We start from the raw sequence: 19827 nt of genomic DNA on the forward strand, positions 1-19827 counted from the left end.
CTTCAAAGCAGCTGCCGCAGCACCACAAAGCAGCCCAGCCCCAGAGCAGGACTTGCCCACAGTTGTGATGGGCAGGGCATTCCCTTTACTGCAGATTCCTGAAGGACTATCACCACCTGCTTTTACAAGTGGTTGGTTCATTAAAATACACAAGCCAAGAGCTGGCTGGTTTATAAGTCAGGAAAAAAAAAAAAAACAACACTTCTTTTTGTTGTTCCTAGAAAAAGTACGGGTTTATATTCACATGACTTAATACATCACCAGAAAGCAGTAAGATATGGGAGTGATCAATGGAGTCCTACAAATGCTTCAGATACCTTTGTTTCAAGACACCTAAGATAATCAAGTCAGCAGTAGCAGATTCTGCAGCCATAGGACCTAAACAGGATTCAGGTTGTCACTTTTCTGAATGTGGATTGTCAGAGTAGGCTGTCTTCCCCCAACCAGAACTATCTGAAGTTTTCAAAAGAAAAGCAGCTAGCGCTAACTTCCCAAAACAACAAAGATCGCCACTAATATCCTCTTAATTCCAGAAGATTTAAAAAAAGAGAGTATCTGCCTTGACAGAATTTCAGTTTAAAAAGAGACTAAGAACTATAAAATCACCTCATTTAATAAAATAAAACATTACTTACAATAATAGAATGATTCTAAAAGACATGCACAATTAACACTGCATACACTGTAAACAGTTGACAAAATTATTTAAAAGGCAGGCTACAATTCAGTAATGGTGAAATGTAGTTTCCTCTTTACAGAATCAGTCCTCACAGTCAGGAACCAGGGACAGCAGAAGCCTTCAGATTCAAGCTTTCATTTGTAGGAAAAACCCAAGAGTTTAACCAGCATTCTGAGCTTCTCTCCTAGAAATATTCTCCTCCCTGCAAATTCAGTGCCATCCACCTTTATTCAAGTATGGCAACTGCCTGAGTTTTCAAGGTAAGATATATACAGACCATGTTCTCATCCTCAGAGGTTTACAGAGCCTTGGACGCACAGAGCTTCTCAAAATCATGGTTTCTTTTGCCAGGTACTCTCAAACATCCATGTTTTACAATCCATAGCATCCAAATGACTGTAATGTTGTCAAAGTGTATTATATTTTTCCATGCCAACTTATCTGTAAAATCATACTTACTCAGAAAAACACACTAGATAGACTTCAAGTGCAAAGGGCTCATTCCAGCTCACAGGAAAGGATTACATGCCTAACCTGAAACCCAGAAGTAGGCTCAAACCTCAAGCTGTCCAGTGGTTTTAACAGCGAGAGCAACAGATTCAACAATGTCATTCACTGAATTAATCCTGGCGCATGTCAGTTTCAATTGAAAATCCCGGGATCAACATAAGGATATGCAAGAAACTCCCCCAGTTTATTGCCTTCTGCATCGTAATGGAGCATCCGAAAACAAACATCACAGAAGAAACAAGGATCCTCAGGTGCCAGACTGTCTCTGTTGGTTACCCACCTGCAGGTTACAAAACACAAGGGGGTTTTTTTGAGTGCAATACACCGTGGCAAACATCTCAACATTTTACTCAGGGCTGGGGATGGCAGCAACAAACATCAGTAATCATTTTATATACCCAAGGTATTACCTATATTGCATATCTCCCATCCCATTCATACAGCTCATTTCCAAACTCCATACCCATTCCGTGTCAATCTCAGCAGCTACAGAAGCACTTCCTGAGAAACTCCTTGAACCTATGTAGCTGCTACAGTGCATTAAAAAAAACCAAACAAACCAGGAATCTTCTGTCCACTCTGTGGCCATCTAAGTCATAAAAGATAAATCTTTTTTTTCCCTTAATGCAAGAAACTGTGAAATGAAGTAGACATGTATTGACCCAGGCTCCTCTGAGTAATTTAAAGCATTTGAGAGTCTAAAAGCAGGACCCAAACAATGCAGACAAGACAAGGTGTGGATTGCAGCACACTCCAGCAGGCACTGAAGTTAACATGAACACAAGTTAACATGTACAAGGAGGGCCTGTCCTGTCACCGAGTAATTAATTTTTGATAGCACTCAAGAGGCCATGACAGCTGAAGGCCTCTGGTGATTACAGATGCTATCTGCACAGATTAGAACACACTGGTAGCCCGCCAAAGCAGCTCTGCTGTCTATGGTTTAGCATGTCCCCACTTAAGCTTAGCGCTTAATCCTGGTTTTAATTTAATGCATTTACATCACCTCTGGTAATGCCCTCCCCATCCCATCTTTCCCCCATATTGACCTTTAGGCTCCACCTCCCCTTATGGCCAAATGCCTCACAGATTATAGGCCCTTGTGAAGGCATCCTCAGGACTCTGCTAGGAACACTAGGATGGACTCCCATCTCAGGGGGAATTGGCTCTTTGCCTGATTCCAGGGAAGTCTAAAGCTAAACAAGTCTAAAGCAAGACAATGAAGACACAGTTGCTGAGTCAAAGAGAGGCTGAAAGCATAAGCTGTCCTGAGGAAAAAAAAAAAGGCAACCAGTGCTTTTGCAAATAAACCATTCATATTTATAAAATCAGGGAGCTTAGCCTAGTCTTTAGAGAAATTTCTACTGTTTACTGAAAGTCTGTCTCATATCTAAATTCATACCACTAAAGTGTATAAAGAGCACCAAATTCATATTCTGCTCTTTAAAGTGCAGAAAATCACAAAGAATTCCTTCAAGAACAGCTGCAGAGCACACAGTTTTCAGGTAAAGGTTAGGTGTTCCTGTGGTGAAAGTTAAATGCCTTTTAAAAATCTGTAGATTTTATTCTGTTAGGGTTGGACAGATGTATATCTCCGCAGATGTTAGATCAAACAAAAGTGCTCTATGAGTTCCAGTAAATGAATTTGAGACTTGTCTTGCAACGGAGGAAAATATAGCACCTTCCCCCAAAAGCAAGATCTTCAAAAGTAATTTATAAGATAGCCAAGCTCTAGATATGCAAAAGAACATGAGCCAAATAATTAATCTCTTACTCATTTAGTTATTTTGAAACTCCTGAATCTATTCTAAATGAACACTACCTGCAGGAAGACTTTTCCTGGTTAGAGAAGTCAACTGCTTGAAGAGTGAAGATTATTATTATGACACACATACAGAGCTTTGATTTTTACTATTTTTTTTAAGTTAGTAGCAGCACATAGAAAGACTTAATTAAGATGACAGTAGCATCAAGAATGTAGCATACCTTGCTGTATACATCTTGCACACAAAGCATTTTCTGGTACATAGCCAATGTTTCTTGACTAGCAAGGGATAGAGATTCCTATCCAGACAGTCGTCATGATGGATAAGCCTTGAGGGAAATAAATAGATACAACACATACAATGAAGAAATTTATCTGAACACAAGCATGGACATTGAAGATAAGGTATGATTTAAATTCCCATGCAAACTGTGACTAGATGTCCGCTTAACATTTCTTAACACAGATGAAAGTCTTGAAATAGACTTCTAGTTGCACCATCTGTGGATTTTACGGTCACAAGTAAATTCAGTTTGTGCAGTAACTCAGAAGTCTTCAGATCATCTCCTTTCTGTGGTCTTTTTAAAACTTTTATGTCCTATGCAGACTAACAAGCTATTGTCAGGTGAATCTTCAGATCATCTATGTGCAACATCTATGGTTTTCTCTGGATTATGTTCCTTTTGGAAACCACAATATATTATCAATACTTTGATAAACCAGGCTCCTGCGAACAGAAAATTATTCAAACCACTATTTCCATTCCTCTGTTATCTTTTCAGTTCCTGCTCCTCAGCTTCAAGTTCAAACTAATAGTCCAGGTGAGTCTAACCACAGCCTACAACACTCCCTGGTGCTCCAGAATCAGTATGTAAATGTGCCACACATTAGCTCTACATAGAAAGATCTTGACACTGGTGGTTGCCATTCCTGTTATACAGCAGTCACAGCACACTAATTACAAAGCAGTCTTTGTACGCAAATTAAAAAGAAAAAAGCAAGAAAGATTACTCTCCTTCTTTCAGAGATATTCCCATGTATATGGAAAATAAAATTAAGCTCAGCAGAAGGCAACAGAATAATCTTAAAGCAAATAAGTTAGTCTAACAAAATTCAGCATTTAATATCTGAAGTTTGTCCGGAGAAGGCTTACTTTCATTTGCCTAAGGACTCCCAAAGAATAGTAACTTACCTTATATCTGTGATTATAATGATGTGTTCACAGTTCCCTTGGTGGCAGTAAAGGTATGGAAAGCCAATTTTGAGGAATAAATCATTAAATACATAGTCCTCCATCTTAACAGACCGAAAATTTTCATAGCCTCTGTCATGAGATTCTGACCACTCTATAATTGTTCTGAAAATAGAAAGGCCATCAGCATAGCAAAGCTATGAACCATGAATGCAGAGAAAAAGATGCCTTGGGGACATGCAAAACTCTTCACTGAGACATGGTTAAATGATGGAAATCAAAACAGTTCATGACATTTTGTAATAATTTAAGGTGATTTCACAGCAATACTACAACACCATAGAACTGTTCACTGCTCTTATGGAACATCTGCCTTTCAGTCCTCACCAGGCAGCTTCCTGACGAGTTTTAGTCAATGTATGCTCCTGATGGCACCCATCCAGGTCAGACTGTTTGCAGCACAACACTTCTTAATAGTAAGTCTTCCAGTAATTCGAGTTATTAGCAGGTCATTTTGCCCCCTTGGTCAATGACTTCATTTTAAAGTATTAAAAAGCTTTTTTTAAATTTTGTTTTTGTCAAGGAGAAACACAAAGCTGACAAATGCAGTTACATTTCCAAAATTTAGCATTGGAAGGGCACTGGCCTGCGTAAATTTCTTTTGGCTTTTTGGCACACTCATACATCTAACTCTATAAGCTGTGTATGCTATGACAAGCCCTTCTGGGAAGACCATTGTTGTTCACAGACAGAAAGACAAGAAGCAAAATATTAATTTCCCTGAGGTCACATACAAAGTCTGCCAGAACAACAGGGTCTAACAGGGTCAGCTCTTCCATACCAGCCATTTTAAACATTTTGGTCTCCTAAATTTCGCTAGTGTAACAAACAGCAAGACCATACTTCCTTAAAATATCAGATTTCTTTTCTGATCACAGATCTCATGTTGACTTTACAATAAAGGCATTCAGCACATTTTCAAGATTGAGCAGGAAAAACACTGCCACACAGCTGAGCTTGTTGTCTTTCTGACCCATCTTCTACCTCACAGACAAGTCCTTTGACTGCCATCACAAGCAGGGAAAGTACTTAAAAACCCAGTACAAAATGCCACCTTGTCACTTTACACAGAAATCCCATCTCAATAGAGGAAAACAGGATTTGCAGGTTAAAAAATGGATTCATATTCTTTTCAAAAGGGAAGCAAATGGAAGGAATATGCAGTGCAAGTAAAGTCAAACTTCTCTGTAAAAACCAATCCATCATTGAAAAACAGTAGGAAAAGTCCATTTTAGCTTAATACTCTAGACATTCTAGTATCTGTAACATTACAAGTCAGAAACAAAATGAAACAAATTTTATGTTCCTTAAGGTTTTCCTTAGCCAACATCTAGAATACCATACCTGCTCAGATCTCTGCATTCTGGGTATCTTTTATCATTATAGAAGATGCCTTCAAAGTAGAAGAAAGCAGATTTGTAAAGATCCTGAGAGACAGAGAGATAAGTCTCCATTAGTGTTATGAGAGAATAAACACTTTAAACAAGAACATGACAAAAATCCAAGCATTTTAGGTATCTAAATTATATCAAGAGACCTTGTTCTACAGGTGTCTAAGAAAAGTTCTGCTCTGATTGTAGATGCTGAGGTGACAACTGGACTCATATGATTGCCAACTATGCAGCTACTCTGCTGATACTGCTCTCAAGCCATTACACATTACTTTAATGTTCTTCTCTTATTTCCCCATCATAGCAGCTATGGACTTCTATAAAAACACAGAACAAGAACACAAGCATCACTGCACTAACTCAGTAATTGCAAGGCACTGACTTTAAAAAATAATAATCTTCTAAAGAATTAACAAACTGCAGTGTGTTTACTTGGGGTGGCTACCAGATAACTACCCAGCTGCTCTCTCACTCCTCTTTCTTAACAGGACTGGGGAAATAAAGTAAGACAGGCAAGCTCATGGGTTCAGATGAAGAAAGAGAAAAAAAATAGAAAAAAAAAATTAAAAATAAGAGAAAAAGCATGCAGAAGCAAAGCAAAAAAAAAAAAATATATTTATTCTCTATTTTCCATCAGCAAGTGATGGTCAGGGATTGGAATAAACTGCTCAGGGAAGTGGTGAAACTGCCATCCCTGGGAATGTTGAAAAGGTGTGTGAATGTGGCACTTGGAGATATGGTTTAGAGAACATAGTGACATGTTCAGTGTTTAGCTCAGCTGCTGTAGTTCACTGGGCATCTAGAAACTCTTGCACTGTTGGTATGAGTGCCATAAATTATTAATTATCTTAATAAAATATTAATTATCTTAATAAAATATTAATTATCTTAATAAAATATTAATTATCTTTGATAGAAAGAATGCTAAAAATGGACTGTCTATATGTGACAAACTTTGTAATTAAGGAAGAATTTTGAAGGATGATAGATTTTCTTGTGAGACTCTAGAAGTGAGGTGACTGGACCTTCAAGAATTGCCTGTGTGATTTGTTTATACAGATGTGACCAGGAAGTGCTCTCATGTGTAGCTGTGCATGTGTGCACACAAGGGACAAGGCTTCAATAATTCTTTGTCATTTCACTAAGAATCACTTCGTGCTCTGATTAAATGCACAGAGAGTTAACCTGCTATGAGTCAACTTCCCCTCAGCACCCCCTGTGCATGCTCTGCATTTTTGTCAAGAGGGAGTTGATAATACACCAGTTTTGGCTACTGCTCAGCAGTGCTTACACAGCTTCAAGGCTGAGTCTCCAAGTCTCCCCAAGACCAGTGGGCTGGGGCTGGGTGAGAGGCAGAGAGGGAATGTAGCTGGGACAGCTGACCCAAAGGATATCACAAGAAGCATTAAGAGCTGGAAGAAATGAGGAAGGGGCTATTCATGTTGAAAGCATTTGTCTTCCAAAGCATCCACTATGAATGCTGAGGCCCCAGGAAGTGGTTGGAATAGAATCATAGAATCACTAAGGCTGTAAAAGATCATCAAGTCCAACTATTAACCTAGCACCGCCATGTTCACTCAAGTGCCACATCCACACATTTTTTAATACTTTCATGGCTGATGATTCCAACAGCTTCCCTGGGTAGTCTGTTAAAATGTCTGACTACCCCTGCATGAAGAAATGTTTCCCAATATCCAATCTAAACCTTCTTTGGCACAATTTGAGGCCGTTTCCTCTCATTCTGTCTCTTGTTACCCAGGAGAACTGACCCCCTTCCTGGCTACACCCTCCTCACTCTCCTTTCAGATAGCTGTAAGAGAGGGATAATGTCTCTCTTTAGCCTTCATTTCTCCCTCAGCCACTCCTCAAGGACTCAATGAAGATTTTCCCTCTTTATTCTAAATGGGAAAACCCTGGACAACCAGGCATCCTCCATCACCAGACTAGTCTGGGGATGTGCATTTGTGCCCAGACGTGTCTTTGAACTATTAGCTTTAGACTGTCAAAACACAGACACCAGGATGAAATACAGGACTTCTCAGGTGGCCTGCATGAGGACAAAGTGGTTGGAATGTGTTTTACATTCAGATTCTTTGATTCACTTCTGTCTGTTATCGTTACCCTCTCTGCTACTGACAGAAACTTGGAGTAAGTGGCTGATACACTAGATGATCCCATTGCCAGCCAGAGGGATCTTAATAGCCTAGAGAAATGGGCAAACAAGAACTTGGTGAGGCTGAGCAAGAAGTGCAAAGTCTTGCCACTGAGGATAAACAAGCTGATGCTCCACTGTATGCTGAGGGTCACTCAGCTGGAGAGCAGCTAGGCAAAAAGGACGTGGAGATGCTGGTGGATCCCAAACTGAACGTGAGCCAACAATGTGTCCTTGCAGCTAAGGCAGCAGATGGAGGAGATGGGATCCTGTGCTGCAATAGATAAAATACCACCAGCAGGTCAAGGGAGGCGACCCTTCGGCTCTCCTCAGCACTAGTGAGACCATACCCAAAGGCCTGTTCTTCAGCTCTTCAACCTAAAGGATGCTCCATATAAGAGAGACATGGACATACTGAGTCTCACAAGGGCCATGAAGGGACTGCAGCATGTCTCCTAAAAAGAGTGACTGAGGGAGCTGTGAGTTAGAAGAGAAAGCTCAGGTAGGAGAACCTTAACATACACAATACCTCTAAGGAGGGTGCAAAGAAGATGGAGCCAGGCTCCTTTTAGTGATCCCGAGTGACAGGATCAGAGTCAATAAGCTTAAACTGAAACATACGCATTTGCCCTGAATCTCAAGAAACACTTCTCTACTGACACAGGTGACTGAACACTGATACAAGCTGTCCAGGGATGCTGTCAACCTCCATCCTTGGAGATGTGAAAAAACATCAGGACATGGTCATGGACAACTGTAGGTGGCCTTGCTTGAGCAGAAAGAGTAGACCAGACGGCCTCCACAAGTCCCTTTCAACCTCAACCACTCTATGATATGACATATATGTCATATAATGTATGATCAAAGTGATTCAATTCCAGTATTTTCAGCTAGATTATTTGTTTTGACCATATCCAGAGAATACATAGCAGCTTTGGGAGAGAAGAACAATCTTCATCCCTACATTTGATCAGCATCCAGTTACAAACAACAAAGCATAGTGGGATCATCTAGCTTATTATTATTAGTGGGATTAAGCTATTACCTCTGGTGTTTCAGAACACAGCTCAGAATCAAATCAGTCCACAGGAACACATCTACACAAAACTCGCTGCTTGTGTTTCTATTTCCTAGCAGTAGCAATGATGATGTTTTACTTGATACTGCACAAACAGACCATCTTGGTAATAACACTATGAAGTATTTACTTGCAGTGCAACCAATGCAGATGAATTTAGTGCTGAAGAAAAAACAACAGAACAAAACTCTGCCTCCCTCTCTATGTTTTCAAGACTCCTATACATGTAGAGGGCTCCACATTGAAAGTTTTACCTTGCTGATGTGCTCTGGTGCTTGATCTGGCTGACTGCTGAACTCACCGCCTATCTGGAGGTCACTGACACAGGAAATCGAGTCTCTCAGCTCAGTGAGCTTCTGGCTGCCCAGTACAAGGACTGTTTGGTAGGGTTTGTGATCTTTATGCTACAAAGAACAGAGCATACAAACTTCGGATAAATTATAACTTGTCAGCATCAGCACTGCTCTTCATTTGACAGCTTAAGGTCATTACTGGAAGTATCTGGCACATCACTTCTCTGAACAGCATCTTTCCACAGCCCCTCCTAAGACTGACACTTAATAGTTTTATTCAGAAACTCAGAAGTTTCCATTGGAAACATTCTCCATTGGAAAGTACAGAAAAAAAAGCAAGTCTGAGCTCACTTATCCCAAATCCAGAATGAGTACTTAGGTTGTCCTGTATTTAGTTTCAGGTTTTGAGCTTCCTGTAAAATAAATTAACTACTGTGGAATTATTGTAAAAGTTCTGTTATGTAAACTACTAACAGAATGAAAGCCAGATTCTGAAAGTGCCTTAAGAAATTACCAGACTTGAAGAGTTTACCATGTCTTCAGGAGATTCACTGATTTTATCAGCTTGGGAGAGCAAGATATTATCTGAATAGGAAAGAATCAGAATACAACCCAGAGAAAGTCACACCAACCTTCTGAAATATAACAGGATAAAAGACGTTCAGAGTTAAAAGTAGTTCTCCCTCCTCAATTAGATCTGTTGGATTGTCTGGCCTCTTTCCAGTTGCATGTGACTCCTGGAAAAACATACACACATGCATATATATATTATATTGGAAACCACATATACATATATATATATATATAGATATAGATATAGATGTATATATATATATATATATATATATATATATATATAAAATAAACCCTGGGTATATATAATAAACCTTGGGTAACAGTCTGAGAAATGCTGTGAAATGCTAACTCATTTTTGACTATGTAGCCTTCTGAATTGCAAACAGCCTACTTCCTCCAAGGTGGAAAGGTGAGAAACTGTTCCAATTACTGATTTCAAGCATATTCCTTCACTTCTCAGCTTTGTTGCAAGACAATCTCTGTTCCTTGATTACTGAGAGGCCCTGCATAAAGGAATTACAAGCTGCTGTCATTCTGCCCTCATGGAATTCAGCTACCAACTTTCACCACTTAATGCTTTGAAATGTTCTTTGAATGCTTTCATATGTAAAGGAATACGTTTCCTTAACTTGGGAAACACTAACCTAGAAAACAGAATTAAATATATGAAAATTGCAGTTAGTGCAACACTTTCTCTTTTTAGGGAAGCTAGACATAGCTGGAGGCCACAATTTCTCCAAAATCCAAACCCAAAACCCAGCAGTGCCCTTGCCACCGTACTGTGTCCTAGAAAAGAAGTAAATGCATCCCTACATTTCCATCCTGCTTTGTGTTTAAGACACAGCCCAGCTGTGAACATGAGGGAGGGTACTTTTCTGTGGCTGTTTCCTCCTTTTTCCAACAAATCAAGAGAGAATATTCCTCCTACCAGCATGGAGTATTCCTCAGATTTAGTAACTTGTACACAACTTGTACTCCTGTGAGTCTCAGAGATACTTGTGCTCCCTGCCTTGCATCTGCCTTCTTCATGTGACATATTCCAAACTCACGTTTCTTACTGCTCTCCTCCTGTACAAAGGCATCATGGTCCCAAACACAGAATCACAGCTCTGAAAAAGCTGGCTTAAAGAATGCAATAAATGACAATGTACTCATTCTTCAGAAACAGCAGTAAGACACCACTCATTGAAACCATTTATGAAGGTTTCTGTTGCTAATATTTTCTCAGATAGTCCCCAGGCTAAAAGCTCAGCAGAGTAGCTGCATCATGTGGGTCTCTGAACAGCTGAAACATGGTAACTCACGACAGACCAGTAAACCTCAAGAGAAAAACAAGTCTAATAGTCACAAGAGATTTTTTTCCTCACTACACTTCTGTCCCTAATTTTTACAGCACTTCAGTGTCCCTGAAAGAGTTCAACGAATGTGTATATGTGGTGCTTAGGAACACAGTTTAGTGGTGGATCTGGCAGTGTTAAGGTAATGGCTGGGCTCAATGATCCTAAAGGTCTTTTAACCTTAATAATTCTAAAAAAAATTATGAAATAAGGTTTTCCTGTTTTGGACTTCAATGGCTGTGAAGAAATAATTTTAAAAAAAATCTATTAAGCATAGTTAAAAAATTCCAATAAGGCTTTTGAGGGGCTGATGACTATACTCTTGGTTCCTGGCAGTTTAGAATGGCTGAAAAACTTGGGCTACAAAGCTCAGAATTAGGAATTTACCACCACTGTGCTGCTACTGTTTTCTTCTTTCAGCCCTACTGAAACAGTGAAGCTAAGTTTCCTACAGTGGACTCGAGGAGCAAAACCATTACACATTTTGTCTAGCTCTATGTCTAGTTGTAAGTTCACAGCACTAAAAATAACTGTCATACACAGGCAACGGAGTGGAGTTCCTCCTTAACTACATCCAGTGTTAACAGACAGTTAAAAGCAGTCTTCCTGTCCTATCTTTCTATAAAATCTCTTCATCCTTACCTGCAAACTTGTATCTGCAAACAATTACAGAGTACATTTCATAGTGCTGAATAAAAATCAACCAGAAGTTGTATTACTTGGCTGTCTTGAGAGCCTAAAAGATGACAAACAACTTACCATCTCATAGGTAAGAGTTTCTTGTCTGCAAGCCCGATCCACAATAATTTTTTCTTCTCTCCTCTCTAAGGCCTTCTTTCTAATTCTGAGGGGCAGGAACACAAAATGTTGTTCAACAATTTCCATGTAGAATTTCAAGAATTTCATATATTTAAATGACAAAAGCTACTACAGAGCAGCTTTCAAAAAGCAGGATTCCTCTCTGTCTTAGTGGGACAGACTAACTTAAAATACTCATCTTCGGACTCTCATAAAACCTGATAGTGCAGAGGCGAGCTTAGGGATTTCAGCTCGTGGGTTTTTTCCCCCTTATGTCCAAATGACAGGTTGGTTGTGAGTAATTTTACACTCACAATAAAAAACAGCAAAATGCTGTCTGAAGAGACTGTCCTAGGACAAAACACTTCGTGTCCTTTAAGGAAGCAATTTCAACAATTCCTTCTGCTTCATAAAAATTGAATTAATGTTCAAGCAAAACACAAGGAAAAAAACAACCCACAAATATTCTTTCTCAGCCCCATAGCATAGACACTTTTTAGAAAAACCCAAAAGCAAACCTTCATTACCATTTGTAGAAGAAACAGTATCGTACGTAAAATACCTACTAAAATACAGGTATTTAACCATGCATGAACACTCAGTTCTTAACACCCAGGACAAGTTTACTTATCCTCCACATGTTCACAAGGATTTTCAGTAACAATCAGGCTTAATACTGATCACAGTCTAAACACATTTCTTTACATTAGTGCTATGTAAAGGACAGCAAGGGCCTGAACTGGCCAAGTTTGACAACTGGTAGAAATCTTACATGTATTGGTTACCTCTGAAATGCGCCAGTAGTATCAATGAATTCCATGAATGAAACAAAATTCAATAAAACACAGTGGTTCAGATAAAGAGGTTATCTGGATACAGCATCAGTACTTACAGTCTGGCTGTTACAGTGTGACTAAGAGTTACCAGAGGCATGAGACAGGCGTTTTTGGAGGAACCTCACACACATTTATCAGAATGCCTCTACACACTCCAAACTTAGGCACTATTTCAGAAGCACCTAGGTCCAGAAATCCTTTTCCAATAAGAAAGATGGCATATTCTGTATATCTTAATAAAAAATTCCTAAGCAACATTCAATCAGAAGACTCATGCCAATGACTGCATCGTAAGCTGGTGGTTTCCGCCCTTATGGTATTTTTGTGCTGTGCTTCAGAAAGCATTGCCTGTTTAGGGAAGAAGCAGCCAGCCATACTTCCATGCTGATTTTCCACCCCACCCCAAGACAGGGTACCGTGAGAGCACTGTAACAGCGTACCGAAGAGTGAGGAGACTGCTATCTTCAGGAATAACATTTGGGTCCTCTTCTTTTTCAGAAGACATTAACGTATCAATGCTAGAACAATAAAAAAAATAACAGATAGGATCACAGAATCATAGAACAGTTTGGGTTGTAAGGGACCTTAAAAGATCATCTAGCTCCATTCCCCCCAGTAGCATTGACAGAGACACCTTTCACAGGGACCAGGTTGCTCATGGGCATATCCAACCTGCTCTTGAACACTTCCAGGGATGGAGCATCCACAAATTTTCTGGGCAACCTGTTCCAGTGCCTCACCACTCTACACAGTAAACAATTTCTTCCTGATATCCAATCTAAATCTAGAGCTATCCTCTTTGGACAGGGTAATGATTTCTCAGTCTGTGTAGAATTATGAGAGGCAGGAACCTGGAGGAGGATTCCCACATGACCGCATTTATGACTTCCCATTTCAGGTTATGCACTGCAGCACACCAGATACAGAGGAATCACCATATGCACATCCCTTCCTCTGCAGTCCTTTGCAGAAGCATTAATCTCGAAAGAATTTTATCCAGCTTAAAAATAGTCTGAGGGAAAACATTTAAAACAGAGAACTTGCTTTGAATCAGACTCAACTGCTTTCGTCTCTCTGCTTTTGCAGACTATATAAAGGCAGGGCTTACACCAGTGCCTAAGGCCGCCTGCAGTCTGAATCCCAGCAAACTCTTGCACAAACCCATCTCTTTATGGGACAGAAGTACCACCAGTGAAGTCCAGGAAAACCCTTTGGACTGTACCATTTATTGACAGTAACACTTATGATTTCATTATATTCTTCCTCATTATAATCTTATAATATGCCCCATGTTAAAATATCACTACAGTAATGAATAATGCTTTGGAGAGGAACTGCATGGGAATACAAAGTAATTGAGAAATAGAAATCTGGAATCCACAATTATCAGCTGACAATAAGCAAAAGTCAGAGACAAAATTTTGATTGTGGACAGATGACTTTGTTCTGAGCCAACAAAGTCACTCTGTATTGACAGTAATACCAATATACTATTGTTTAGTTACTTACCGTTCAGCAACATACTAAGTTTTAAACTTTCTGTTTCACAGTTTTCATCTCAAACAGAAAATAATTATTTTAAAGTTGAAAATGGGATTCTTTCAGAAACACCATTTTAAAAGAAACTTTGCAGTAATGAGCCACAACCTCCTGGAAACAGAACGAACCTTATCCTTAGAGTCCCACTTGAGGAAGTAGAGGCAGAGACGACCAAGTGAATCCTGTTTTAAATGTAGACTGAAACACAGGTGAGAAATAGTAACTTAACTAACAGAAAGATGGAGAACGGGACATTGGAGAACACAGTCCAACTATTAACCTTTTAGGTGGGACTGTTCTCCAGGCAGCATAGAGCTGTGTTATGAACAGCCCACATAATTAAATAAAGGATATTCCCCTGATAGATAAATCAAATCACAACTGACACTCTCTGTAAAACTGACATGACCAAATTATTTATCCAAAGTCTTCTAGCACATGGATCAGTGATCCCATTCACAGAACAGCCCAAGTCACTTGAATATGTACAATTTTGAGAAAATGACTTTGTATTCAATTCTTTAAACAACACAGGTATTATATGCAGGATCTGAAAATGTCTATTACTCACCACTGAGAAGTTTCACTTGCATCAAAGGTGACAGTTCCCCATTTCCTTTCTGCGCCAGAATCCACCAACAAAGTCAGAACAACACTTCTGCTTTTCTTTCTTCCCATAGCCCTAGGTGCAATCCCTGCCTGTGCTATCCACACCATGACCATTAATTGCCTCCTTCAGAGAAAAAAATAACATCTCCAGAAAAGCTGCTACAAGCAGACATTATGTAAAATATGTGACATTAAAGCTGCTTCCTCTTTTTTCTTGTAAGGACTGAAAGATAGCTAGTGTAAAGGGATACTGACATTAAATGTCTAACAAGTTTCACGGAACCTTGCACACTGCCATTTCTCACTCCTGAAAAGTCAGAAATCTTCCATTTCTAAAGGAAAAGCAGAGCACCTTTTCCAGTATTAAAAATCAGTCTAATAATTAATTACATATGTCACTGTATCACGTGCACAAAGCCTGGAAAGGCTTTGCTGTGTGGCCTTACACACAGGCCGTGCCGGAGCTCCCCCTGTGTAACTCCACTGCTACCAGTGGAACCACATAAGCGATACTCGGTCCATGGTCCTCAGGAAACCAGGCTTTACAAACACGAAGTATATGCTGGTCCCTCCAGAACTTAAGGCCAAGTCAGTGTCAGACACCAAAGACACAGAGATGCATGCAATACAGTTTGCACTAGGAACACCTCACTCCTGACTGCCACAAGCTTGGGATCCTACTGTGTCCCCACAGAGACTACTCTCTGCACGCATGACAAATTCCCTTAGTGCACACAGTTACAATAGAGGGGAAAACACTGGCCATGTTGTTTAATGGAAACCAAGGTGAAGTGTAGGACAGTAACGAGGAACAACAGTTGAAAGTGTTACTTGAAAAAAGTGAAATGCAAAGTGTTATATGAATTTATGTCCTCTATAAAGATAGTTTAAGGTGATCAAAAATAAAAGGGCCAAAGAGAACTCTCTGGAAATGTAGACTTGGAAACAGACCACCAATGAAGCCTTTAATCACTGTGACTTTACTTCTCCCAGAATATTCTAGCAGCACAACAAGTTTTCTCTTTTAGAATTCAAAGATATTTTAGTATTTGGCTTGATATTTTATAATAAGCAGATAGAGTGCTCATATTACTCTTTATATTGCACATATTTTAAAGGTAGTACTTTCATCGCCTTTGAGACACTAACACCACAAGACGCTAAATACTAACACGTTAAGACGTTAATGCTAGCTTAATGCAGCTTTATAACACATCCCAAGAGATATTTACAACTACACCTTCTAATAAAACAAGAAGGTGAATTAGGGCTGAAGTTGAATAAGGTACCTGCAAGCCTCACCTCTCTTGACCTACCTAAAACCCAGAGTGATTTGAGGCTTTGCCTGCCCTATACATGCGCACAACAAATCACACAGAAGACAAAACAGAATAACAAAATTCATCATCTCCAACATTCAAGGACATCAGTCACTCAAGCACCAAATACAAATAACAAGGTAAACTTTGCTCACAGACTCCTGAGGCATTTGAACAATACTTAGAATTTTACTCTTTTGAAACCTTGGTCATTTAAGAGAATTACTGATGGAATTACTGATGGAACCTTCCAGATAAAGACACAATTTTGCACCTGTTTAAGATCTGATGAAAACATGAGCAATCTCTGTGACGATTATCAGCATACAACTTGAGCAATATGCAGTTCTTACTGAGTCAAATGCAAGTGAGTGAAGACACAAATTTTTTTCTGCGTTCTGTTTGCAGGAATGTATTACAGGAAGAAAATACAATAAAATAATAATAAAACGAAAACAAGCAAGTAAAACAACAACAAAAATGAACCAACAAATAAACCAAAAAACCAAACAAAACAAACAAAAATTAGAACAAAACAAAACTAAAGTCCCCCCCCCCAAAAAAAAACAACCAAGAAAATGCCAACAAACCCAAAAACCATACCAATAAAAAAACGCCAAACCAACCAAACAAATAAAAACCCAGAATAACCACATTGCACTGCGGTGCCCAAAGAGTTAAATAGCATTTAAACACGATACCATTTCTACTCACCAGAAGACTCCACATTGTCAGGAATACTTATATGTACACTATGTCACTACTCTAAAAAAGATTTAATGATGGATATTGAAAAACTTCATCCTGAAGCCATGAAAGGTTCTTTTAATCTAACACTATTTTAAAAATAGATGTAGGAGTATCCATATCTTCCTCTCTTCTACTCAAAGAAATCCTACTTAATTCACCAGAATTTTTCTTAGAAGTAATTTGCAATTAAGTAAAATAAGTAGATAAGTTAAAATGTCAGAAAAATCTGTGTTTATATCCATTATGTGTTCATTTGAGCACTTACATTTACAACAGTAATAAATGTGATCCCAGGATATCAGAGAACAGATCTTGGTATAGCCCAGTGTTCTCATCTCTCCTCAAGGAAGGAATATGAGCAGCTCAGAGCAGGTGAGTGAAAGTGACCAGAGATAGTAATTTGAGGTTGGCCAGTGTTACAAAAAGACTCAAGAGGTTAGGGCTATTTAATTTAAAAGCAAAAGCACATGGAGATTACGGATTGGGATTTCCAGCCTGAATGGCAGAAAGGTCACGCCAGGATGTATAGGTTTAGCTTCATTCTCCAGCAATGCCAAAAGGCTGCCATGTGAACAGTTCTCTCCCCTTCACAGATCACCAGTCTTTTTTCTCTTTTCCCAAATGACCACTGTTCACAGTACACTCAGTCTCAGACTGACAACATTGCTCTAACATCAGCAAATGCAGACAGCAAGTGAAATGCAGCAGGCGTAAACTGAAGGAAGCAGAAGAGAAGGGGAAAAAGTGAAATGAATGTGGGGAAAAATAAAGAAACCACAGGAAAAACCTCATTGGAATTCAAATGAAAAATGCAACAGGCTCAGGCAACAGAGCTGCCACAGACAGTAAGGCACAGCACAGAAGCAGTCAGGGACCATTTACACTGGAAGACCTTACAGACTAATTGTCACAGTTTCTGCCACTCCAGAATATTTTTTTTTTTAAGCCAACATCATCCTCTATTTTTACTAAGCCTAGTAATGGCAAAAATTTATGCTAGTCACCAGAACTGTGACAGCTGAAGCACAAAAATCTACAGATAGGATCAGAACTCTGGCAATGTCTTCCTTACTGATGGACTACAGATAAATTACTAACTGTTATGCTTTCTACAGGTATTACTGCCTGAAATCAGGCCTTTTCTGCAGGTGAAGGAAAATTCTCACTATCCACGTGACCTGAAAGCCTTCCAGCCATAACATGTTAGATGTTGCTGCTGCTTTAACACCCATAAAATACTTATATAACTCCAACTTCACCACCAGCCCTGAGAAAAACAAGTCAGTGGAGGCTAAGGACCAAGAGACACTCAACAGGTAGTGTATGCTGCCAGCTACCTGAACTGCTCTGAATGACATTTTTAAGGGATTCAAACTAGAAGAGAGTAGGCTTAGATCAGTATTGGGAAGTTGTCAGCTGTGAGGGTGTTGAGGCACTGGAACAGCTTGCACAGACAAGCTGTGGATGCTTATCTCTGGCAGTGTTCAAGGCCAGGCTGGATTGGGCTTTGAGCAATCTGCTCTAGTGAAAGGTGTCCCTGGCCTTGACAGGGGGATTGGAACAAGATTATCTTTGAAGTCCCTTCCAACCCAAACCATTCTGTGATTCTATGCTTCTTTGTTAAGATAAACAGATGCCTGGCTTATTTCTTTATATAAGGTATACGTTTCATTCTGTAACTGGAGTCTTCTAATACCATGAAGATGTTCAGGTATCTTTAAGTACTTAACCAGTACAATGCTGCTAAATGTTAACCAAATTAACTTTAAGCAACAAACTGTTTGTTCAAAATCACGGACATAATACAGATACCACCACTGGAGCACTATCCTCCAGAAAAACTGTTTGCCTTCAGGGTGTATTTGGCCTACAGAGATGCTGGTGACCAACTCTTCATAACGAACAGGACAAGGACCATCCAGTACAAATGAAAAAGGGGTTGGGTACTAGGAAGAAATTTTTTACTGTGACGGCGGTGAGGCACTGGAACAGGCTGTCCAGAGAAGTTGTGGATGCTGGAACTCTGGCAGTGTTCAAGGCCAGGCTGCTTGGAGCTCTCTATGCTATTTGGTCTAGTGGAATGTGTCCCTGGGCATGGCATGGGGCTATATGGCCTTTAAGGTCCATTCCAACCCTGACCGTCTATGATTCTGTCTTTACTCGGAAACAGAAACAAACGCGTGCCATAAGCCCGGAAGAGGCTGCTCTGAAGAGGTTTTGCCTGAGCACCTTCCGCCTCTCTTGAGGAACGGCCGCGGCGTCAGGCGACAGCACCAGCCACCTCCCCTCACCAGCGCCGAGCATCCCCCTGGCACCCGAGCCGTAAATCCCGGCCTGGAGACAGCTTGGCTTCCCCACCTGCAGACGGCGCGCAGCTCGGCCGCCGTGCCCAGCGCGCAGCCCAGCGCCGCCGCCACGGCCGCGTCCGCCTCCTCTGCCGCCTCCTCCGCCGCCAGCGAGAGGTCGGGCGGCCCCAGCAGGCGCCGCCAGCCGAGGCCCAGGGAGTCCACGCGGAACGCGCCCGTGTACAGCTCCGCCGCCTCGTAGTCGGGCGCTGCCGCCTCCGCCATGTCCGCGGCCATGGCCGCCACGGCCGCTCTCCGCCCGGCCCCGCCACACGCGTCACGGGCCGCGGGCGGGGCGGCCCTGCTGGGCAGCGCGGCTCTGCTGGGCGGAGCGGGGCGGCCATGCTGGGCGGAGCGGCCCTGCTGGGCGGAGCGGGGCGGCCCTGAAGAGTTGCCCTGCTGGGCGGAGCGGAGCGGAGCGGCCGGAGGAGCGGCCCTGCTGGGCGGAGCGGGGCGGCCCTGAGAGCGGCCCTGCTGGGCGGAGCAGCCGGAGGAGCGGCCCTGCTGGGCGGAGCAGCCGGAGGAGCGGCCCTGCTGGGCGGAGCGGCCCTGCTGGGCGGACCGGGGCGGCCCTGAGGAGCGGCCCTGAGAGCGGCCC

General features: G+C 41.0%; 1 protein-coding gene across 1 annotated transcript; it reads right to left on the reverse strand.

Annotated features, from left to right (window-relative positions):
* Positions 1 to 202: 202 nt before the first annotated feature.
* SNAPC3 (small nuclear RNA activating complex polypeptide 3) lies at positions 203 to 19517 on the reverse strand. Its single transcript, XM_056514284.1, has 9 exons — positions 19243 to 19517; positions 13108 to 13185; positions 11793 to 11877; positions 9753 to 9857; positions 9082 to 9231; positions 5551 to 5633; positions 4147 to 4311; positions 3176 to 3283; positions 203 to 1469 (listed from the first exon to the last, which is right to left on the reverse strand). The coding sequence occupies exons 1-9, from the start codon at positions 19464 to 19466 to the stop codon at positions 1322 to 1324; spliced, it is 1146 nt and encodes a 381-aa protein (XP_056370259.1). The 5' UTR covers positions 19467 to 19517; the 3' UTR covers positions 203 to 1321.
* Positions 19518 to 19827: the final 310 nt, after the last annotated feature.

Source organism: Oenanthe melanoleuca, chromosome Z (genome assembly GCF_029582105.1).
Source record: "Oenanthe melanoleuca isolate GR-GAL-2019-014 chromosome Z, OMel1.0, whole genome shotgun sequence".
NCBI lineage: Eukaryota > Metazoa > Chordata > Aves > Passeriformes > Muscicapidae > Oenanthe > Oenanthe melanoleuca.

Excerpts from the sequence above, each read along its gene's own strand:
- SNAPC3 (XM_056514284.1), bottom strand. The coding sequence starts at position 19,466 with ATGGCCGCGGACATGGCGGAGGCGGCAGCGCCCGACTACGAGGCGGCG. Across the intron at positions 9,858-11,792 it reads AAACTCTTACCTATGAGATG|GAGTCACATGCAACTGGAAA; the intron begins GTAAGTTGTTTG and ends ATGTTTTTCCAG. Across the intron at positions 4,312-5,550 it reads GAATGCAGAGATCTGAGCAG|AACAATTATAGAGTGGTCAG; the intron begins GTATGGTATTCT and ends TTCTATTTTCAG.